At 37.4% G+C, this 24,564-nt stretch overlaps 1 protein-coding gene across 1 annotated transcript in view; it reads right to left on the bottom strand.

Moving 5' to 3' along the window:
* Window position 1: 1 nt before the first annotated feature.
* arhgef19 (Rho guanine nucleotide exchange factor 19) overlaps window positions 2-24,564 on the bottom strand; it is a 38,435-nt gene continuing 13,872 nt past the window's right edge. The window contains exons 2-16 of the mRNA XM_042492001.2: window positions 11,343-12,045; window positions 10,752-11,243; window positions 9,855-9,987; window positions 9,686-9,771; window positions 9,341-9,597; window positions 7,957-8,117; window positions 7,713-7,865; window positions 7,275-7,404; window positions 7,020-7,094; window positions 6,838-6,927; window positions 6,574-6,737; window positions 4,913-5,071; window positions 4,741-4,820; window positions 4,550-4,654; window positions 2-2,866 (exon numbers count right to left, since the gene is read on the bottom strand). Coding sequence (XP_042347935.1) covers window positions 2,712-2,866; window positions 4,550-4,654; window positions 4,741-4,820; window positions 4,913-5,071; window positions 6,574-6,737; window positions 6,838-6,927; window positions 7,020-7,094; window positions 7,275-7,404; window positions 7,713-7,865; window positions 7,957-8,117; window positions 9,341-9,597; window positions 9,686-9,771; window positions 9,855-9,987; window positions 10,752-11,243; window positions 11,343-12,024 — 2,922 coding nt within the window. The 5' untranslated portion in view covers window positions 12,025-12,045 and the 3' untranslated portion in view covers window positions 2-2,711. The remainder of the gene's footprint in view (window positions 2,867-4,549; window positions 4,655-4,740; window positions 4,821-4,912; window positions 5,072-6,573; window positions 6,738-6,837; window positions 6,928-7,019; window positions 7,095-7,274; window positions 7,405-7,712; window positions 7,866-7,956; window positions 8,118-9,340; window positions 9,598-9,685; window positions 9,772-9,854; window positions 9,988-10,751; window positions 11,244-11,342; window positions 12,046-24,564) is intronic.

The following is a 24,564-nucleotide window of genomic DNA, read 5'->3' as shown; positions in this document are numbered from 1 at the left end:
ATTGAAACATGGAAGTTTCTGTATTTATTTCAATGGTTAAACATTTACAGTAGTGTGCAGAGATCCAGTGTATTACAGTATTTATATTTATTATGGTATTAGAAATGAATCAGAAAAGTTTATAGTTACGGAATGTAATAATATTTGTCAAATCTTTGTTCATATAAATTACAGTCGTGATAGAAAATGAACCATTTTCTACTCTTTACACATGAAGCCATCTACAATAAAGTACATTTACATCAGAATCTCCTTAGAGAACGACCAGCTAGAGGAGTATAAATACACATGCTGCAAAAGCAACCACATAAATTACAACTAACAACGCATATATAGAAAAAAAGGGGGTTATAAACATTACATGTGCCACTGGAGGAGTTTACATTTGAATGTTGATTATAGTGGTTCATTAATAACAGGTCTCAGCTCAGTTACACTGTGCTTTCGGTCATTTTTACACTTAATAGGGGGCACAATGTAGATGATGTAGGCCTAAATGTAATTCAGTGCTTCCTGTGTGACAATATTTGGAATTATATAATTAGTGTTATATAACTAGCTTATACTTAACTGGGGGTAATGTTTAAAATTCAGTACATGTGAAGCAAAACTTTTAATCGCATTGATGGTCAATGGAATGTAATAGAATGTCAGTGTGTCCTGAGGTGAACTTTGTAGGTGTCCATTTTCTGGTTTCTTAAGGACAATTATTTTATATTTTTCTTACTGTCAACAAATGCCACAAATTGAACAAAACCAACAATGTCCAACATCTGTCTGCAGCACTCGGCTACAAAAGCCTAATTTGTTCCTACTCAAGACAAGGAAAAAGAGGCCTAAATCATTCCAGAAAACAGCTGGTCACTGTAGTTTTTAACAAACACTACTCAAACAGGAGTAAATAGTGTATTTGTTGGGGTCTAGTTTCAGGATGAATACACATTTGGTGCTGTAGTCAGTAGTTACATCAGCCGGATGGTGTATGTGGGATTAACACAAAATCAACTGGAGCGTTTGCGTTCATGGTAGTGAAGGAAAACGTCCCCGCTGGAACAGTCTGGCTCACTGATGTGCTTTTCATTTGAACCTATTATGCCTTTCCTTATTTTTTTGTCATAATGTGTTGATGGATGTTTTAATGTGGTCATCTGCTCGTGGCACACGACATACACGGCGACATGTAGCTATGTGCTAACATCAGGGAAATCTTAATATTTTGATGTTATGTTTTCAAGATAATATTTCTGCCGGAACATGTCCTGTTATGAAGTTTTGGTTTAGAAGCTTTTACGGGATATATTTCACTGTACAAAGTGCAGCTATTTTCTGTTACAGTCACCCTCCCAAATGCAATGAAGGTGTAGAGAACTGACATACAGAAGATTATGAAACACTGAGCAAACTGGCCTTTTTCGACAGGTGGTAAAACTGAGTGTTAAACAGGTGTTCCACAACAGACAGTATGAGAAAAACAAAGTGTCTTTTGTTCTAAAAGACACCTAAAACACGAGTCTTAAACTTAAAATGAGTGAAGTAGGTCTCTTTCAGTTTTTTTAAACAATGGAGCTTTATGGGACAAAGGAATAAGATCTATCAGGCTTTTGCAACAAATACAGTAACCTTTGTTAGGATAAAATCATTGTTGGTTTTGGTCTATTCGTCGGAAGTTTTGACAGTAATAAAAATATCAAATACAGTCTAACCCTTTAATCAGATTAGAACTTGAGCAGAAAAGTATTTGTGTAGCCTTGTTAAGAGGGTAGTCTGTCCTTCATTTATGTTACAGTAGAATAGTGAAATTATCTTCAAAAAAGTAAACCATCATTCTGCTGTTGCTTTGTTTGGACAACTTTTGGAGTTCATGTGGTCCAAATTGCTGCAGAGCTTTTACAGTGTGTACAGAGAGGGTGTCATCCTCTTTGATAAAGAGGAAAGGTTGTTTTATCAACTACATCTTTTAACACATGGATGGAAATTATGCACTGTAGTGTCATCAGATACTCGAAGGACATAAGCCGGAAAAAAAACACATCTGGCATTTGCTTCTTTTTCTAACCAGATTGCAATTTTGTCAAATAAATGCACTACATAGCAGGGCAAATTTTGATTTGCTTTCTGAATGAAAGCAGCACTCAATGTGAACAAAGATGAAGATTAAAGGCCTTTAAAGAGTCCTAATGCAGCTAAGTAGAAAAATCTGCCTTGAGCAACTTCCTAATGTTGTGACATTACATGAATGAATCTCCTGCACTGCACAGAGCTCAGCTGACTGCCTGAAACAGAAGAAAAATGTAGTGACAGCCTCCTCTAAAATGAGCCAAAAAATGTAAACATTTACTTTTGGATTTGAGTACATTTGCAGCCTGTGCTGATAAATGCCTGTGCCTATGTGTCTCAGACTTTAATGCATTCACTCAAAGCATGCATAAAGTCACTGCTCCTTTTAAAACTTCAGTGTGGCTTAAGTGTTAAAAATGTCAACAGACTCTTATTGCATTGTCTTTACAACTAAAAATGTACAGGAGCAATAAATGTTTTCGCAGCTAGCGTGCTAAAGGAAAATGCTGATACACACTTAAAAACGTTGGCTTGTTTTAGAACCTGCATGCTACAGGTAGGTCCCACATCCATCTAAAATTAAAACAACGATCCACCCGCTCAAAAATGTAATTAGCAACTCAAATGCACCCGACAAGTTGCAGTTAAGGTGGTTAGTCTTCCCCCTCCAGTTTCTGTGTGACACATTTGATGCGGATATTTTCTCTGAGGTTGCGGAGGCGAGCGCTGCGACTTGTGATTTCCTCCACGTAGGTTTTGGGGAACCAGCCCCGTTCCCCGTCAGATAGCCGGATGCCTTCTACCCAGCCTGGTGAAAAACAACATCCCTTAGACATCAATTAAAGTATGTTTGTGTAAATATGTAAGTATGCTTTAATACTTGTCTAATATATATATATCCCCCTCACACATAAAAAATTTAAGAAAAACAAATTATCATGCCACATTAATGCATTATCACCATACCACATCCACCACCGCTTCTTGTGCCAGGTTGATCGGTGAAAGAAAAGTGCACGTCATGGTGGCTCGTATTAGCATTAAAGGAAATAACAGAGAGATATAGCCATACATTTTTGAGGCTCAGGGGCTGATTACATGGCAACAGTCTTGCATGAAACATTAAACTTTTGTTGTGATTTGGCCTTTCATTCACATACTTTTGAAAGCGGGTTTCAGAGTGTAATCTTTCAAAAACGCAACCCCTTCTGTCACTGTGTAAACTCTGATGTGTCATTTCAAACTTACACTGCAAAATACATGCCTGGCATGCATACTACAGCATTTTCCACTGGCCCCAAAACACTGACAGATCACTGGCAGTATGAAACTAACATCCAAAACATGTTGTACTCAGTGGTTTCTGTGACATGAAAAAGACTTTCAAAATAAGTAAAGTCACGAGGAGCAGCTGTTCATCACCCCTTAAAACCTGGATTGAAAGCTTTCTTGTGCTGTGTTGAGATGCCTTTCACAAATTATGTAACCCTTGAAACCTATGCAAATTTCTTTGATTTCTTCCGAAAACAGGAAGAAAAAAGCAATGAGAAACTCGGCAAAAAAATGTCCCGCAAATTGTATAGTGACTGGAAAACTAGTTTAAAAAAAGACGAAAAATTGAAAACATGTCTAGAAAACTATATGTATAATTATTATAAACCATATATCTAAAATTATGTCATAGAAAAACTGAAAACATATATTTTTCTAAACTTTTTTGGGATTTGTTTTTTGTTTGTTTTATTTTTGGGGAGGAGTTGTTGTTTGTTTTTGTGCTTTACTTATTTTGCTTATTTTCAAGTTATTTTCTAATAACTATTAAAAAAAAACTAATTTCCTGGTAAATTTTGGGCCATGTCTTGTTAAGTTGCTGATGGCTTTCTTTTTTATGTTTTTGAAAGAAGTCAGACTTATTTACTTAGGTTTTAAAGGGTTAAAGCAGCATTTTTGTTGGGAAATTGCATCTCTGGGACTCATTGATTGTGTGTTTATTGCGTCGTTTCAGATTTTAATGCATCAGGGAGGCAGGACATATACTTAGCAACATCAATGAAAGAGTCCCCCCTGTGCGGGAGGTTTTAGGTTTTCTTTGGCAACAATGTGCCAAAATCTGTTTCCCTGTCAACATGTGTTTACTTTATAAGACAGCAATTGGCTTTCGTGTCCGTGATGTACCTAATCTAACTTGCCCGGTGCATGTTTGAATCTTAGATATTAGTGCAGAGACATCACTCCCTCCTGTAGAGGAATGTGAAAATACCTCTCGAGGAACAAACTTTGTACAAGATATGAATCAGTGCAGTCAAGGTCAGACATTTTTGGAGTTCACTAAAATAGTATGTTTTTCTCAGGTTAATATCCCTTAAATATCGGACAACCAGTGGGACGCACAAACCTTATTTTTTATGGGCACAAGTTACGTTTTAGATGTAAGTGCAGGTTGACATTTGAATGCAGTTTATCTAAAAGAGGACATTGCTTGAGTTCTTACCATCACTTGTTATGGTCTTAGCATGAAGGATGTCGGCCTTCTCCAGAGTTAACTCATCGTGCTCTTGGGCCTGATAGCTTTTGATGCACTGAACCTGGGATATATCTAAGAGGGAAAGACAAGAGAAAGATGAATGAGAGGATTAAAAAGGTTTACACTGATTCGCAGTGCACCTAAAGCTCTTCACTGACCATCATTCTCACTGGCCTGCTCGATGTCTTCCAGCGGATCAGACGGAAACATCGCTGTGATCCATCTCTGCTTCCCACTCCTTGGTAGACAAGCAAAAGAGAGAAGTTACAGCCCGGTCTGCAAACCAAGTTTGGACTGAAGCAGAAGTATTGCTGAAGTGTTGTTACTCACTCAGTGTGTGACTTGAGCAGAATCTGGTGTTTGAGCTGCTGGCCTTCACACAGCTGCAGGTGGAAGATGAAGCCTGAAATACCTTGAAGCTTCTGACTGAGGTCCTTCACTTTAAGCTCTCCGATCTTGGCGTGTACAAACACCATGAATTTCCATGCACTGCAAAGAAGATTGCTTTATTGTTAATATATTTACCAGCTGGGGACTCTTTGAAGCTTCTGTGTGTAGACTTTGATGGTGCTTGTAGCATCTTTCTTTTTGTTTTTTGATGTTTGGAGAAAAGTGAGACAGTCCTGGCATAAAATGCAGCAGTCTATGTGTTGTTTTCAGACCATTAATCTTAGATCCATGGAGGTGGTAGTGGTGTACATCATAGTTTTCTACTGATACTGTCAATGTCAACTGTCAATCATTTTTGCTTTAATCAATGAATTCTCTCTTTAAAGAATAACTCAACAGTTTGGAAAAAATATATTCTTGCTGAGAACCAAATGAAAAGTTTAATACCACTCTAATGTCTGTGCTCCAAATATAGAGCTTGAGCAGGTAAGCATTCAGCTTAGCTTAGTTGGAGTTGTTGTGATGACAAGACTCGAAATCAAAATGCGTAACATAGTGAAATATACATAAATATGTAGACCCACTCAAAACCACACCTTTTTTGCTGTTACACTTTGATGCATCATGTTACCACTACATCATTTTGGCCTATTAGATATGCATGTGAATTCTTGTCATATTAAGCATTTAAATTCTTGAGTTATGGTCAAAAACATGTTTTCTGAGGCCACAGTGACCTTGACCTTTGACCACCAAATCCAAATCAGTTCAGTCTTGGGTCAAAGTAGATGTTTCTGCTGAATTTGAGTAAATTCCCTCAGGCTCTTCTTGAAATATGGCGATCATGACAATGAGACAGACACAGGGTCACCATAACCTTAACCTTTTACCACTAACATTGAATCAATTCAAGCTGAAATTTGTGTCCAATTTGTAAATATTCCATCACAGGGTTCATGAGATATTGCACTCACAATAATAAGATAGATCAGGCAATGGTGACCTTGACCTTTGCCCTAAAACAACCAAAATCTAATCAGTAAATCATTGAGTCTCAGTCGACATTTGTACCTATTTTGAAGAAATTCCTCAAAAACATTGAGGTGTTTTTGAGGTACTGCGTTCAGGACACTGGCATGTATGTATGATCAGAAACCCGAAAATATAATGACACCGGCCATGTCTGTCCAAGAAACTAAACAATAAGAGGAGTCCTTTTTTCATGCCCAGTACAAATTGTCTCAGGGTCTTGGGAGTGTGCTGAAGGAGCCCGGTGATTCTAAAATTCTTCTTTAGAATGCATTTTGACACAAAATTAAAACTGTGGATTTGTTTTCCCATTCATAGTGTTGTTGTAATGGGATGGGATTGCTGGAATGATTACAGCGACCATTATTCTTTCAGCTTACATATATGATTGAGCGTTGTGTTCAGAAAGAGTTATCCTTTATCTAACACTCAACACATTTTATACAGTAAATGTCCCTTGTTGCATATCATGAGTCAAGTCCCCTCAGGGATCAGTAAAGCATTCCTGATTCTGATGAGTCAGTGCAATATTTTAGTAAATGATTCCTTTGTGTCGACTGCATATTACTCACTCCTTCCTCCTGGACAGCAGGAGGCAGTCGTTGAACAGGTGGAGGTACACGGGCTTGGTGGGCAACTTGAGCTTTGATCCAGAAATACTCATCATCTGAGTGTCCACCTCCAGGAGTTCACCGTGTTTCACCAGCCAGCGGGACTGAGAGATCAGAGGAAAGATCTACAAACAAAGGACACAAGTTCCTGAATAAGAAAGGACCGCAAAAGTCTACAACAATGCAGATAAAAAAAGACAGACCATTAACAAAGCCTTTACTCACCTTGCCCTCAAAATTGATTTTCTTATTGAGGTGAATAAGTTCCTCCATTCTCTTCATTGACTGCACACTGGAGTTACATTCTTTGATGATCTAAGAAGACAAAACATGGTTATTACTGTTGTGCCTCACCAGTGATAATACTGGTTCTTATCCAACTGGCTATTAGAGATGATAATCACCACCTTTTTTAGCTCATTGAAAGCTTTCGTGGCAGTGTCCTCATCTCGGGAGCCCGGTGTTGTCCTCTTTAAGATGTTCTGAAAAGTAAAGATGTTTTTGAAGACAAGCCAAAAGCGAAACAATACTCTTGTTATGCTCTGTTGGGGGAAAGAACCTGCTGCGGCAAAAGTGCTTAGCCGGTCCAAATATTACCCCATTTAGAATAATTGGGTTTCAAGTGCGAACATGAATTCGGCAGTGAATGTTTAATCGTGTACCTCAACCAGCATTTTAAGCCGCGTGATCCTCTGAAACGGCAGGATTAGAAACGAGGTCAGAGGAAGTCTTTGGCAGATGGGGTCCTCTTCCAAACGTGCCAGGATGCCTGGGAAACGAGGGTTCTCATGCCTGCAAGGACAAGACAGGGGAATTTAGAAAAAACACTTTAATGACTTTTAGGAAAAATGGGTGCGAATACCAGCATGCTTTTTCACCCTGAAAAAAAATGTTCGGTCTCCTCTAGATCTAACCATCTGCAAGTTAAGTCATGCAGGTGTAAAATAACACCTGAACACTCTTAGAGGAAATTATGGACATAACGCATGAAACAATTGGGTTTTATGCACTACAGAGAGAAATCACCTAGATGCATTTACATACATTTTTAGATTTCAAACAGCCGATATGTCTTACACGTGATGATGGCAAGTGCTTACAGTAAACGCTGGTATGTCTGCTCCTGGTATGCCTGGTTGGTTACATAAGGTAAATAAACCCTTCGCAGATCCGGGCAGTGATCCAGCACAATGTCACACACATCAAACCGCAGAATGTCCTCCTCCAGCCTGTGTTCCAAGTCCTCAAGAAACCTACAAGTGAGTAAAAAATAAACGATGCATGAGATGTTAAACTAAGGACCTGAGGGGGCATCACAGGCAATACAGCAGCATGTTACTTCACCTCTCACTGACACCTTTGACTTCAGGCAGCTTGGAGAACAGCCACTGCTTGTCCTGAGCTCCGAGACACTCAGCGAGCTCCTGGGACAGCATGAAGTGGTCCACTGCAATCGTCAAACTACGTATGTACGACGCCTCAGACGTCACCAGCTCAAACTTTGCCTGAGTTGCAGAAGACACAGTATGTTATTTACAGCAGTGATTCTCACAAACCCTTCTCCACCAAATTAGCTCCAAACTGTCTAGGATTCCTTGAACCTCTGTGCTACTGAGCAAACCAGCCAGGATGTGCCATCAATGCAGGGCGTTGCAGAATTCACAACAGAAGTAAACACCCAAAGCAACATTGCGGATCACATTGTGTACCTGTGAACTCTTGTTGTGTTATTACAAATATTTGTCCAACAAGCAAGCATGAACCAACTATTAATGAGACTTCTGCACGCTCTTTTTTTTGTCAGACGACTTCTTACTTGACTGCTGCCATCCTCTCTTTCCAATTTGTAGAGTGTGACACAACCACTATAGAGTTTCCCACACATTCATTTATTTGTGGCGCCCATCCCAAATAAGTGACTCAAACTCCATAAACTGCTGCTGAGGAAAAAGAGATCTCATGAGCCGCATTCATGGATCTGCAAAAACTTAAACTATATTTAGAGATGGGAAACAAGATGATTACAAAGGACACAGGCCATGAAACAAAAGAACCATCACCTACCACCACACATAAGATTGTAATTCTGTGGGAAACACGGCACTGATGTCATCACAGTTTGCATTTCAGGTTAAGAAAAACCTGCTTTTTTTTGGTTCCAGCTGAGAAGCAATTTTCCCGGTTCTGAAGCAATTTATTTTTGGTAAATATGTTCTGAATGGTTCATAATGAAACATGTATGAACTGAAATAGAACTCATTCCATGGTGGTGGAAAAAGAGTAAAAGTGGGGTCCTGGATCCCCTGGAGGTCCATGGCACTTTGCGGGGGGTCCTTGAAAAGTTTTCATATTTATCTAATTATATTGATAGAAAAGCTATTATTTATTTATTTTTATTTATTTTTATAAAAGGCATTGCAAAACAAATATTTGTTTTTAAATGAACGCTTTTTAAAGAATGAAAAGAAGTTCATAGATTACTTTGCAATCTAACAAATCTATCCTCTTGTGTCATTTTGTTCATATATTCAAGACTATAGAAGTGTGAAAAATATGGGTGATGTCAAATTACTACAAAGGATGTACATCCCCAGGATGTTCTCTGTCTTTTAAGATAGATAGGTCCTTGGCTGAAAAAAGATTAAGTGCCTCTCTTCTACAGAACATGAACCAGCAGACAGCTGTTGCGGTCCAAAAGAGAAATAAAAATCTGCAATGTTTCATTCACCTCCTGTAATTTCCGTTCCTCATTGCTGAAGTTGTCGAGCTGGCCACTGGTTCGAACATCTGGGATGTCCTGCCACAGTGCAAAAGCAGAGCCTCGTGATGAGCGGAAGGAGCTGGATGGAGACAGATTAGAAGGAGACGGGGTCCCGTCTGACCCCCCGTCCCTGAGCCCCTCCTCCTCTGTGCCCGGCTCCTTCCCTTGCTGCCTCTGGATCTCTCTGTTGATGGCCACGTCACTGTATTCCTGGTACAGAATCGCTGCAGGGAAGTGACAAAAATGATGTTACAGGAAATTCTCAATTTAACAGGTGCAATAGTTAAATGGTTTTGAAAAGGGGAAACTTACAGCTGGGCAAAAACCGTGATAAGCGGTTGGAACTGGCGACAGTTGGGAGTGTGCAGACGTCCTCCTCTATGGATTTCTTACGCATTCTGTCAAAAAAAACAAACATGAACTGAATCAATACATCTCCTTTCGTCTTTGCAGTTCATGTGTGGAAATATTCTGTATTTACCCAAGTTTTGAGCTCCACCGATGCAAAGGCATGCCATTGTCAGTGTTTGGCAGAGTGGGTGCAGGTCCAACAGGACTGTGAGGTGCACTATCACTAGAGCCTCCTGAGCTGCGCTGCTTGGAGCTGGACTTACCTAAAGAGAATAAAAAGCAGACAGCGCAGATGTGAGGTACAAGGAATAAGTAATTAACCTTTATAAAGACCGTTCATTGATATATTCAGCATATTAAACCCAAAATAATTATTTTTATTTACGATAAATCTGTTTAGAATTGTTTCAGTTATTAAAATAAATGAATTAGTTCCACACAGTTACACCTCGAAAGACAAATTTCAGTGTTTTTCAATCTGAAAGCTATTTCCCCATTATTTTAAGTCTAAATGACTAATGGAGATAACAGTTTATGAAGTTGATTTAAGATTGAGAGAGACTGCTACAGCTGCCGACAGTGAAACAGGCTGTAGTGTATCAAATCAAATTCACACTGTCATGTGAAAAAGCTACAGCTTCTCTGTAGGATTCTTTGCCCATAGGAATTACATTGCAGCCTGTTTTGTGGCTGCAGCAGTCTGTCTCAATACTGAACCGATTTCAAAACTTGTTGTTTCCATCAGTCATTTAGACAGAAAAAAAAACTCAGGAGACCAGACTGAGCACAACAAGTTAATGGCTAGTTTTAGTTCATACAACAGCACAAATGGTTGAGGTTGAGTGATGCGTGCGCACACTGAAGACACATTAAGGTAGTTTTTCCTTCAACATGTCACTAATCTTTTTCAATCACTGTTTGTAGTATGTGGTATTTATCTGTGTTTTTATACTGCTCTTGGCTGTTTATAGTGATACACTATTTTGACCACCTTTAACCTGTGACCCTGTTTTTTGTCTCTACTCACAGTCAGAGTTGAGGCTAATGCTGTTGGAGCTCTGTCGGTCCCTGGAAGCGACCCGTGCAGACAGCGACTTCCCCAGCTTCAAGGTGAAGGAGTTCTTCCTCTGAGACAGCTGCAGTCTGGATATCAGTTCTGAAGCTGAGAAGCGCCGCCGCTCATGATCGCCCTGACGGCCACGCGGCAAAAAGCTCCCCCCTGTGGCACTTGATGTCTCTACACTTGTGCTGTCCTCCCCCAGGCCCGGCAATGAGTCCTCTATTATGTGCAGTGGCTCTGCAGGCAAATTAAAAATGTCATCCTGACTGAGGTTTGGGAGATCTGAAACACCGTCTGTGGATGAAGGGCTTGAAATGGCCTCTAGAGAAGATAATCCACTGAGGTCTTCCTCCAGGAAAGATGCAAAAGGTCCTGGGAAGATATAGTCTGCGTCCAGGATGGGGCTGCTGAGAGATTCCTCGCTCTGGCTGTCTGGTGAATAAACCTGCATCTTTCGCCCTGGAAACAAAAAATAATTGTATTACATTGGAGAGAAGCATGTAAAGAGCTCTTAATTTATGTCAACTTTGTCCATGTTGAAAAATGCTGCACACTCACGGATAGACTTCTCTTTCAGTGAACCCTGTGACGTCCTCCTCTGCGGCTGATAGGAGTCAGGACTCTGAAACCCAGGACCTTCAGGTGAGGATGGAGAGCAAGGTAACTGAGACTCCCAAGAGTCTCTGTTTGTGTATAGAGAGGACAGAGGGAAAGGCAGAGGGAGACTAAGAGCTGCGTGGAGAGGACGACACACTGTTGTGACAGAACGAGGTTTTTCTGTCTGCTCCTGTAAAGAAGTCCTGATGCCATTATGGCATTCAAGCTCATTTGAAGGTGTGTGAGAGTTCAAATTCACTGTTGTTTCATGCTCATTGTCTGTCCTGTGGCAGCTGCTCTGCATGTCATTCAGTTCATTAAGTGTGTGTTTGAAACCGTTTAGGGGCAGGGAGTGTGTCGTGCATTGTGCCTCTGGAATAGCAGTTGGCCTTGGAGAGCCAAGACCGTTTAGTTTAGGAGTCACTGGTGGTTGCAGCTCAATAAAAGCCAATGTCTCCTGCTGGCACACGGCGACATGCTTGTGGTGGCACGGGTGGAGGAGAGGCCTGTCCTCCTGGGCCTCGCTCAGAGCCGGGGACTCCCCTGAGCCAGGGATCCACATGCTGGGACTCTCTCTGCAGCGAAAAGCGTGAAGGTGGGGTTGGAAATCAGGAAAAGGTGAGAATCCATACCCAGGAAGCATGGCTGAACAGGAGCATGGAAGCTGCAAAAGAAGAGAAAGAGAAGAATTATTTAATATAGTTAACCAAGAACACTTTTTTTTCTCAGGGCACTATTCCAAGATAATTTTATCATTTTTATTGCCTTTATTAATTCTTCATTTAAATGCACATTTAGGAAATCAAATAATTATTTTAAACGTATCAGTATATTACTTGACAATACCTTCATATAGGGAACTGAATAAAAGTACGAATGTAGTAAGTGGGGTTGACCCTCCTCACAATTTTTTTTGGACCCTCGCTTGACTTAGAAAAAAACGGTAATACCCTCAAACTAATATCTCAAAATACTGCTAATAACAGTATTGGTACAACTCAATTATGGCCTGATATCACCAGGCCAGATCAAAAGTAAGAATTAGTCAGAAACCTCTCCGTTTTTACCAATTTCTATCAACAGCCATAGATCAAAATCCCTCATGACGCATTTGGATAGACCTACAATCAATCAGAGCAACAAAACATGTGATATAGCGCTGAGAGATGGACAAATGTAAACAGATTGCAGCATGCAGAGAAGAGCTGTGATGGTGTGGCATCAATATATCAGTGAATGAGTGTTGCATTTCTGCTATCAGAATTTGCTGCAGCCATCTTGGTTGTTTTCAAAAATACCTCAATGGCGCACCTCTTTGCTAAGCTAAGTCAAAGCTTGCCAGTGTCCTCGAGCCAGAAATGACGTGATCGTATTTTGCATTGAGTGCAAAGGCTCCAAAAGCAGTCAATCATCACCTGTAACCTGCCCTGTATCAAACGAACGGTTGGGACTGGCCTGACCAGGGCTAAGTCGGTTGAAGAAACATGAGCTTACAGATTCATCTGAAACAGGCTAATGTAATTCATCAGTAAAACTAAAACAGGCAAGGCATAAATACTTTAAGATGATGCACCCTTACCTCAATTTTTTATCTTAATACTGTTTGTTAATGGAATTATAATTTCAGGATTTTCATCTTTTTACAAAAAAAAATATTAAATTCATACAGTCTCTAATGAAACACTGTAAAGAATTATAATTATTCTTGTGGTGCTCTTCAGGCTTCATAGTTAAGCGATTATAAGTAGTTGAAGCAAGAATTTATGAGATACAGGGGAATAAATCTGCTCACTTAACATATCTGTGTAGGTGTGAATAATGGACACAAATTACCAAAGCAGCATGTATTTTATACACTTTCCCGACCCAAACAAAAAATCCATTAAAAAGACATTAGTCAAAATAGACTGACATTATGCAGGCAGGTGGTGGAGGACATGTTTTTAATGTTTTTAAAGTTTACTTTATGACGTGTGGACTCTCATCTGTGAATACCAATATGGGTGCAGTACAATTTCTGGTCTGTAAGATATAAATAAAGAAATTAGGAGTACTTCTAAGGAGTACCACATAAATATTATGATAGATTAAAAAAATGCTTTTCTTGTTATCTATAAAGAATTTCGAAGCTTTTCATGTGGAAAATGTGTTAATTGAACAATTTAATTATATAAAGCAAACAGTAGAGCAAAGGGGAGAAAGAACTGGAAAGTTTCTTTAAATAAAATAAACTGGCCTGTTTGTCTAAACAAGTAAATCAATACACCACTTATCCAGCGACCAAGCGTGGGTGACTGGACACATTTCAGCGTTAGCAACTCGGCTCAGTGTCGCCAGAGGATTCCACTGACTCCACTGAGTGTTACGCAGTAAATTCACTTATAATGAACAGTAGGTTCCGTCAGCTATTCGGTCTGTGGATGTTTAATTTATGGAGTTGGTGGAGAATAACTTTTTAAAAACCACGTGTACATTTTTGGGGATTCACGCAACCTTATTTAGGATGTTTTAATACACAGACGCATGTATGCACATGTGCGCAGAATAAGCAAGATGGACCCTGAAACTATTGACGTGCGCAGGATGTCCCAGATGCATGCACACACACACACACACACACACACACACACACACACACACACACACACACACACACACACTTAAGTCTAGTGTAGTGTGTCTCCTGAGCCGTGTCTTCCTGCTCTAATTAAAGACCTCTCTCCACACACCACTCAGCCCCTGTACTTAACATCTAGACACACACACATACACGCACACGCACACGCGCGCGCGCACACGCACACGCGCGCGCGCGCGCACACACATACATGCGAACATGAATAATAGGGGACTATCTAAGTGTACTATCCAAGAGGGAACCTTTATTAGCAGTCATTTTAAAAATACAAAACTAGAATTGAAAATTTACTTTTGAGGTCTTCTTTCACAATATTACTGCAAATGTGATTTTTACAATTTTTAAAGAAATTGCCAAGAGAGGGACCTGAAGCCTTGGCTGACGTCTGCCTATCAAAGGGGGGACATCCATATACTGCAGTCAAACTGGTTTATCCTGGTTCTCTCACCTATAGAGTGCTTCTTTTTCACTAAAACTTCATTTGTATCTTTAAAAATGGGTATGTAAACTTTATTGCTTGCAATATATCAACATTTTGTGATAATAAATATTACAGAAATAATATAAGCAAAAGCAAAGTATATCTTTTAAAGAAGGCTCCCATAATCCTGTGAATTCAGTTTTATCTTACTATTTACTGTTAATAACTTTATTGTTGTCTTTGTTTTATATATGTATATATATATATATATATATATATATATATATATATATATATATATGTATGTATATTTAGACCAGACCAATTGTAACTACCAATGTATCACAAAAATTCAGAAAAATAAATCTATAAGCAGAGTAACATTATACATAAAATGATCAGCAATATAATTACTTATTTTAATAAATAATATATTTATTTTAATTAGTTAATCACTATAAAATGATTTAACACAAGTCTGTGACTAATCCTTAAAAGCTGTTTTGCTTCAAAAGAAAAATCAAACTTTGTGACATGACAGATGAGCTCAGGTCCAGAGAAGTCAGTGGCGTTCTGGATTTTGTTGAATCTGGCTTTCACTTAGCATAGTAGAGTCTTAAATTGCATTTATAGATGCAGTGATGAACTGTGTTCACTGTCAGTGGTTTTCAGTGTCCCCAAGCTCATTTTGTAATATCATGTTGGTATTTAATGCAGTGCAGCTTTATGGGTCAAAGGTCATGGCCATTCATTTTTGGTTTTAGCCTTGTCCCTTTTATGCAGAGATTTCTCAAGGTTCTCTAAATCTTTTCATGCTATTATGGCAGATAGTTAATGGATTTGAACAGCAAATATCTTGTTTTGTAATGTATTCCTTTGTGTTCACAATAGTTTTTCAGTGATGGATGAAACACCTGTGTTTGTTAGTGTATTTTAGCATTATCTAATCTAGACCCCATTCAAAGATGTTTGTTTTTTTAATGACTACAGTCTGTAACACATACTACACACACTGGCATGCAGCATTGTCACAGTGCACAGAGAGTGTGCGTGAAGTGAAAGGCACATAATAAATGTTACGATAAGTTCACAATGACACTCAGCTTTACAGGACTTTACATTCCAGTATTGTAAACTGAAACTTTTCTTTAGCACTTAAAGTTTAACTGGTATGTTAGTGTTTTGATGGGCATTGAAATGGTGATGAGCCACCAACAACTCATCTCAAAACCATCACAACAGGATACACATCTATGAATGGGCCTTCATAAGTCGACTTCTGTTTGTACTCTTTGAACTTTGCACTCTAAAAGAAAAAAAATGTCCACTCCATTTCCTTTTGTAAGAAAACTAAAAAAGGAGTTTAAATTAAAATTATGTAACATCAAACTTTGACTTGACCTTTAAAATTGTTCAATTTCAAAATACTTACCTGAACCAGTTTCACAAGTAGTGAATGTCAATCAAGTTTTCAATATACTTGTGTTCTCAGTCTGTACTTAAAGAAATGCAACTTGTTTGTTGGGTGCACATTACAGAAGAAGGTCCACCTTGAGTAGGATATAATGACATGAGTCCACTGTTGGCTGGTACATAATGTCACAAGTTCCTTCTTAGATAGCACGGAGTGACATTCACACTCAACCATGTAAAGCACATACAAACATATTTAATAATACTTGTGAAAAAAAATCTCATCTGAATAATGTTACATTTCTTCTTCAAATATGATTTGTTAGTATGTTTGTGTAACAGAATAAAAGGCTCAACTTTAGTGGCTGGCTTAACCTTTTATGGCTTGATACTGTATTAATGGGAAATTATGCCCATTTCTAAAATACATACATATTATTTCTATGATCCTAAAGGCAGTCTAAAAACATTAGTAAACATGGGCAACTCGCTCCCATATCCAAAACTGGAGTGCTTGTGATGTCATGTGATATAAAAGTGTAGAGTTGCTCCATTGATATGAAATTGTGAAAGATTTTCTAGATGACACTGAGAACAGCCAGAACAATGTTATAAGTATATGGGAACATTTTCTGTTACAGAACTGACAACACCAATATAATAAAGTTCATTTGGGTTTAAGGGATAACAAACATTCTGTTGGTCCCCAAAATTAGGCTCTCGATGAGCAGAAGGAGCAGCTCAGACTTTATACTTCATGACATTACAAGTCTGAGACTTTTTTTTTTCTCTAGTGTCTAGATCAGAGATATCACACATACTGGCTGATCCCTTGGCCATGGAAAAAACATACTGGAATTCCTACTTTAGATATTTCACCTTTACAATGAAGGGTTTCCCAGAAAGGACCAAAAGCGATATAAGGTCAGCAACAGTATTTGCTGATTAATCATAAAAATAGATTTATTATCAGACTTTTACTGGAAATTCCCATTAAGAGTTATTACAAGCACAGGATCTCTTTTACAATGTATGCGTGCTTTCAATTTATATGCATAAGAATGCATTTTCTTTGTTGATCAACATTACAGAAAAAAGGGCCACACATATAGAATAAAGCGACGGTGGTCCCAAGTTGGCTGGTACATAATGACACAAGTTCCCTTTTGGATGGGACAGAGTGATATTCACACTCCACCATAGATTAATGAAAAAGAAATAGAAAGGTGCATTTGTAAAGAAAATTATCTAATACAAAAATGTATCTATTCAGTAAAAGCTTCTCATTGTTTAGTAAATTGGCACAGAAATGTTGCCATTGTAGCTTTTTAAAATAAAGGCTATAATGTGAACACAATTATAACTTGTCTTAATATTCACTGTGGCGTGACAGATGAGCTCAGGTCCGGGGAAGTTGGCAGTGTTTCTGGATTTTGCTGATATCTGGCTTTCACTTTGCATAGTTAAGTCTTAATTTGCATTTATAGATACAGTGATAAACTGTGTCCACTGTCAGTGGTTTTAGTGTCCCCGAGCTCATTTTGTGATATCCTTCAGTCATGTTGGTATTTAATGCAGTGCAGCTTTATGGGTCAAAGGTCATGGCCATTCATTTTGGTTTTAGCCTTGTCTCTTTTATGTATTTCTCAAGGCTCCTTTTCATGCTATTATGATAGGTAATGGATTTGAACACCAAATATCTTGTTTTGTAATGTGTTCCATTGTATTTCAAAATGAATAGTTTTTAGTGATGGATGAAACACCTGTGTTTGTAAGTGTATTTTAGCATTACCTAATCTAGCCCCCAGCCAAAGATGTTTGTTTTTTAATCACTCCAGTCTATAACATACACTACACACACTGGCATGCAGCATTGTCACAGTGCACAAAGAGTGTGCATGAAGTGAAGAGCACATAATAAATAATATAATAATACGATAAGTTCACAATGACACTCAGCTTTACAGGACTTTAAATTCCAGTATTGTGAACTAAAACCTTTCTTTTAGCATAAGTTTAACTGGTATGTTAGTGTTTTGATGGGCATTGAAATGGTGATGAGCCACCAACACCTCATCTCAAAACCATCACAGCAGGATACACATCTATGAATGGGCCTTCACTAGTTATCTTCTGTTGACCCCATTCAAAGAGGTTTGTTGCAACCCAGAACTAAGTTTTTATTATTGTTATATCTATTTTTTGGTTGTTTTTGATAACTATAGTTGGTAACACATAGAGTTGTAAATTAGTTAGCAAATACAGGGCTGGTATACAACATTGTCACTCTTGACACAGAGAGTGTGCATGAAGGCATGTGAGATTGCTAAAATAAGTTTACATTGACACTCAGCTTTACAGGTCTTTACATTCCAGTGTTGTCAACTGAAACAACTCTTTAGCACTTAAGTTTAACTAATGTTAATGTGTTTCTGATGGCCATTGCATTAAAATTCAGACAAACAGAGCCACTGAGAGCCAAGATGCCCTACTGCTTTAGAGGGGCCACTTAATAAATAATTACCTTTCAATTATTTCAGTGATATTACATACATGTGGTTATTATATGTCACTTCCCAGCAGATGTTTCTTCATGTGAAAACATGTTTTAACTCCTTTTTGAATAGCTTGTAGTCAATTGTGCAATTGGCGACAAATGTAAATTCTGCTTGTATTTCTACTCTTTACAGTTTAACATTATCTTACCCAACATCCACTTGTTTAACACAGGAAGAGGAAAAAGCCATGTTTCAGTCAGATACAACATCTAGGATATGAAAATAAGCAACCCTGAAGCCCAATGTGTAATGTCCTCACGACCATAACGACCATCGTCAGCTAGAAGAAACCATCCCCCGCACTGCAGGGAATCAAGGCCTGACAGATTTTCACAGGCTGACTTGCAGAGAATCAAACCCCTCACCCACTGCAGGTCACTCACTTCTCAGTGGCAGCAGTCTCCACTGTTCAACACTCAAAGTTAGGATCTGAGAATCATATGGGTGCTGGTCACTCCACCTCTTCAGTGTAGAAGAAATTACATATTTTGTCCACTTCATCAACTGAAGGCCAAGTAAATATAAAAATATATCTATAAAACTGTGTGTGAATGTAATAAAGACAGATTGCTTTCTAAAAAAGAATGCACAAAGCCATTGAATCAAATGTACATAGATCATACAGAGATGAATAACATTTTTTCACACATATGAATACTCAGCCTCTTTTAGGGATGCATCTTACTCCATAAATGTGGTAATTTTACGTGTGGTATCATCTTTCTGAAGCTGGCAATACTGTATTATAGGCATCATTAATAATTTGTTAACTGACTGTTAATTATACTTTTGTCAATACTCCTTGATAACCAATGAAGAAATGATAACTAGATGCTTTACCCATTATAAGTAATGTTATAGATTGTTATTTTATTAGTCAAATACCAAGACTTATACAGTCTTGTATAAATACATAAACTAAGTATTAATGGTTTCCAACTAATTTGTAAACCTTTGTAAAAACAAAAAAAATAAATTATACAATATAAATATCTCTTGGATAGATATAGACCAAATATTTATAACACTTTGTTAACTATTAATAGTTGGTTTGAAAACTGTTTATAAACATTGTTTGGATGGTTTCTATAAAGTTGCAACTGCTAATGGTAATAAACTGTTAAACTGTTAACAAATACCATGTAGCAGATCTTGAAATACTATTTGGAAGACCATTATAAAGTTGCAGTTGCTATTTAAATCTTTTGAGTCACTTAATAAATAATGTCTTTCTAAGAACTTTTAAAGGTATACATACATGTTTGCCCTTCATTAAATTTTAATAGGTTACAAAAGTTGCAAAACAACAATAACCCACTACATTTATCTTTGGCTCAAAGTTGCATGTCAACATTGACTTTCTGTTCATATATGTGTTTAAAATGATAATCACACAATCAGGACACAAACATGTACTCTTTATGTAGCTCACCTATAAAACATTTAAAAAGGGCCAAATTAGTTTTTACTCCATACAATCAATAACCATTGACAACATTTAACTATCTAAATAATGTTTGTAGATGCTTTACAGAGTATCTAATTCTGTAGTATTGTTTTACCTCTTTAGTTAAAACAGAACCTTTTAATTATAATTAGAATAATGAAATGTAAACTTGAGGCAATAACCTGTGCAACATCAAAATGGTATGTCATGAAATAACAGATGTAATCATTAGGTAACTGAATATGTTCAACTACATAAATATCCATAATAGTACAAGTTTTGAAAAAAAAACAACCAGTATTTAAAATGGGAATTAAAGTGGAGAATTGTATGCCTACTCCGTACAATTTCAGGGTGTTCTTCCCAATAATCCAGGGATGTTGTACTAACCAAGATAAGCAGTGTGTGCTACTTGTTAAACCCAGGATGGGGGAATAAGCCACGTTTCAGTCAGTCTAAATCAGATACAGCATCTTGGATATGAAAGTTAGCAACACCTTAGCTCAATGTGTCATGTGCTAACGACCATCGTCAGCTAGAAGAAACCATCCCCGCACTGCAGGAATCAAGGCCTGACAGATTTTCACAGACTCACTTGCACAGAGTCAAACCCCTCACCCACTGCAGGTCACTCACTTCTCAGTGGCAGCAGTCTCCACTGTTCAACATTCAAAGTTAGGATCACAGAATCATATGGGTGCTGGTCACTCCACCTCTTCAGTGTAGAGGAAATTACATATTTTTGTCAGCTTCATCAACTGAAGGCTCATAAATCTAACAATATATCTATAACACCATGTGATTGCTTACTTAATAATGCAGAGCACCACTGAATCAAATGTTTAACATCTTAGAGAGATGAACAACATTTTTTTCACAAACAAATGAATATTTAACCTCCTTTAGGGATGCATTTCGCTCCATAAATGTGCTGGTAATTTTACATGTCAGTGTCATCTTTCCTAAGCTGGCTGTTAACAGACTGTTAATTTCACTTTTGTCAATACTACTTGATAACTAATAAATAAATTGCAACTACTGATGGTAATGCAGCTGATACATGATACACTACTGATGGTATATTGTTAAACTGTTAAAAATACCATGTAGTGGATCTTGACTTATAATATTTGGGAGGCCATTTTAAAGTTGCATTTGCTGTTTTAAATCTTACAGTCACTTAAAAAATGCTTTGTTTCTCAGCGCTGTGTTAAGCATGCATACGTTTGCCCCATTAAATGTTTTATAGGTTAGAAAACTATTTATTTTCATATATAAGTTCAAACTGATTTATTAAAACCTTTTAAATTTATATCACTGCAGCTCAAATGAAAAGGGTTCAGGAGGTGAAAAATGGACTACATAAATTCAACATTACAGATCCAATAACAAAACCTATGTTACAAAACTACAATAATCCACCATGTTTTTCTTTGGCTCAATGTTGCATTCTGACATTTTATTTCTGTTTCCTGAATATGTTTAACATGATGATCAGACGATCACTCTTACTCTTTAGTTTTGTTTTACTCCTATAGTTGAAACCAAACCTTTTATTATGATTAGAACAATTAAATGTTAACTTGGCACAATAAACTATGTAACATCACAATGGTTTGCCGTGAAATTCATGTAATTATTAGGTGATTAAATATGTTCAAATATTTAACTATCCAGTAAAAAAAGTACTACTTTTGTATCAGTATTCAAGCTAGTGGGAATTTGAGTGGAGAATTATATGCCCAATCTGTGAACTTTTAGGATGTTCTTCCCAATAATCCAGAGATGTTGTACCAGCTAAAATAAGCACTGTGTGTCACTTGCCCAACCCAGGACAGGGACAGACCCATGTCTCAGGCAGTCAGAGTTGGATGTAACATTCTAGCTAATATAAATTAGCATCTCTGAAGCTTAATGTGGAATGGCCTATTGACCATCGTCAACAACAAAGAAACCAACCCCACACTGCAGAGAATCAAGGCCTGGCACAGAGCTGCACACGCTGACCCCTCACCCTCTCCAAGTCACTCATTTCTCAGAGGCAACCTTAAAAGGCACATGGGTGCTGGACACTCCACTCAGTCAATGTGGAGGATTGTTTAATGCTTACATCATAAACTAAAAACCCTTTAAGGCATTTGAAATTCTTCATATAAACCAAAACTGTGTTGAATAATAATAAGTCCCTCTGGTCACTGCAGCATGCACACAGAGAGATGGCAAATCATTTAATCAATACAAAATGAGTAGTCAGCCTCTGTTAAAGACTACAATCCATAAATGTGCTGGTAATTTTGCATGCCAGTACACCCATTTAAAAACTCTCAGTTCCCTCTCCTACAACAGAAGACTTTAAAGGTCGTACACAGCAGACAATCCAATCCAAATCTCTCAGCGTTATTTTTTTATTTTACTTGAAAGTGAATCCTATTTTGATCCTAGTTCTGCAGTTTTTGTATTGTTGGCTGTTTTATATTTCTTTAATTGTTTTAGTAGTTGTAGTTGTTTTGGTTTTCTTGAGATCTAGTAATGTGTATATACAATTTTGTCTGTCCTAATGCAGATTTAAGATTAATTTAAAACATTGGAGAAAATATAAAACAAAACAAAACAAAACAAAACAAGTGTCATTTTGTACAGGCCAGAGGGACAAGTGTGGACTGACTTTCCTTTTTAAATTTAAAGTTAAAGTACAGCCAAAGTACAGCCAAAAACCTATAGAATTTGAAATAGTTCATCTCAGCAGTTGAACAGAGAGGTTTCAGAGGTTAATCATTCCTCTAACAGCTTATCCTGTAACTGAGACAAACTGATTGCTCTAAAACCTCCCATATTATAAATACCATTAAAAGGTGCTCTAGTCATTTATATCATGATGGGTTTGTCAATGTGTTTTCAACACAAGGTAAAAAGGAGCACACTCTTAAACAGCAACTCAAAAACTTATTCAGGTGCACGATTCAAAAAGCAATGTGAAAAAAACTAAAATGATATTTCTATCTCAATTTCCTAAAAAAATAAATAATTTTATTATTACATTTTGTAAGATTATTTTCTTTGAACAATAATGCATCTAACTTCTTTTTTTTTCCTATTCTTTGTCATTTATCCATGTTGAAATGGAATGTCACTCTATACTATATATCTAGATGGAACTTGTGTCATTATATACCAGCCAACAGTGGACTCATGTCACTTTATACAACTCAAGTGTGGACCTCTTTTCTGTAATGTGGGCGACAAATAAAATGGATTCCTATAGATGGGCACACATACATTGGATTTCAACCATAACAATAAATGCCAAATTCAGCTGATTCCTGTGAATTCTGGGAGACCCTGCAATTTTGTCAAATCACTGCAACTATACAGAATTCTTAACTATTTAAACCGGTTAAAATCTGATTTTCACTGTATGTCTGCCCACAACTAATCCACTCAGTTCCTCAGTTGCCCTCTAAGTATTTCTGAGTGGCTCTGATGTTTTACAAAAGAAGACTTTGGACCAGCAAAGCTATTTTTAAATTATTTGCTTCATTTTATGCAAATATTGGCTCTGAAAAGGCATCATTCAATGATGATGAAACTTTATTCCTTTTTTAAAAAAAAAAATAACATTTTTGTTTTAATATTCTTTTCCCAATAGAAAAAAACTTTAAATCCTCAAAATAAAACCTAAAACTTGCATGGCATTTTTTGCTTGTAAAAACTGTTAAATGGAAGTTTTAGTACGTCCATCCATATTCTCAAGTGATGCTAGCCACTAAGATGTATGCAGATGTGCCTCGTGCTGTCTGGCTGTCTACTGGCGTATAATAACAATGCCGCTGGCTCTGTCCGGCTATGTTCTCATCTCACATCATCCTGCCATGATCCAGATTGATGCAGGTATGCCAAAAGCACTGACAGAGGAATGTATTTGAAAAGTTAACAATGAGAATGGACTGGGGTAGCTCCCTTTTTAAACACAGTGTCAAGCTATAAAATGGTAAAGACATCCACAACGGCTGAGCCTTTATATTCAGTTACAAAAATACATACAGATCCTTTTAGAAGCAAAAAAAAATTACATGATTTAGTTTAGATATATTTACAAGTAACTTGTGTCATTATGTACCAGCCAACTGTGGACCCCTGTTGCTTTATACTACACAAGTGTGGACCTCTTTTGCCTGTAGAGTAGGTCAGCAAATAAATGCATTCCTGTGATTATAGAGAAAAAAAACATATGTACATTGTAAGATTGACAGAAATCTAGTGCTTCTAGTGCATCTAAAAACTCAAAGGGAGTTTTGGAGGATTGAGCTAATCTCAAGGTTAAGTTAAATTCTGATAATAAACTAATTTAAGCAATTCATTAAAATTAGTAAAGATCTTGCTGGTATTTTCTCTCCACATTTTCTTCCTACCCTTATTATTATTATTATTTATTATTGTTGTTATTATTTCTCCTTTCTTTAGATTTAAAATATTTCCTTGCCCTCTGGGGAAGCTGTATTGTAAAACAGTGTCAAGCTAGATGGTTAAGCCATCCACTAAAACTGAGCCTTTATAGTTTGTTATAAAATATTAGTTATAATTATAATAATCACAGTCATTGTAATCATAGTTGAGGAATAATTTTTGAATTATTTAGGTGAGATTCTTTTTATTAAGTCTTATCTATCTCATTTTATTTATTCTTTACATGGTGGAGTGTGAGCGTC

The sequence above is a fragment of the Plectropomus leopardus genome, chromosome 9, assembly GCF_026936395.1.
Source record: "Plectropomus leopardus strain MGB_pleo_1.0 chromosome 9, ASM2693639v1, whole genome shotgun sequence".
Classification (NCBI taxonomy): domain Eukaryota; kingdom Metazoa; phylum Chordata; class Actinopteri; order Perciformes; family Serranidae; genus Plectropomus; species Plectropomus leopardus.
The sequence above is the reverse complement of the archived record's forward strand: the minus strand, read 5'-3'. Positions and strand labels throughout refer to the sequence as shown.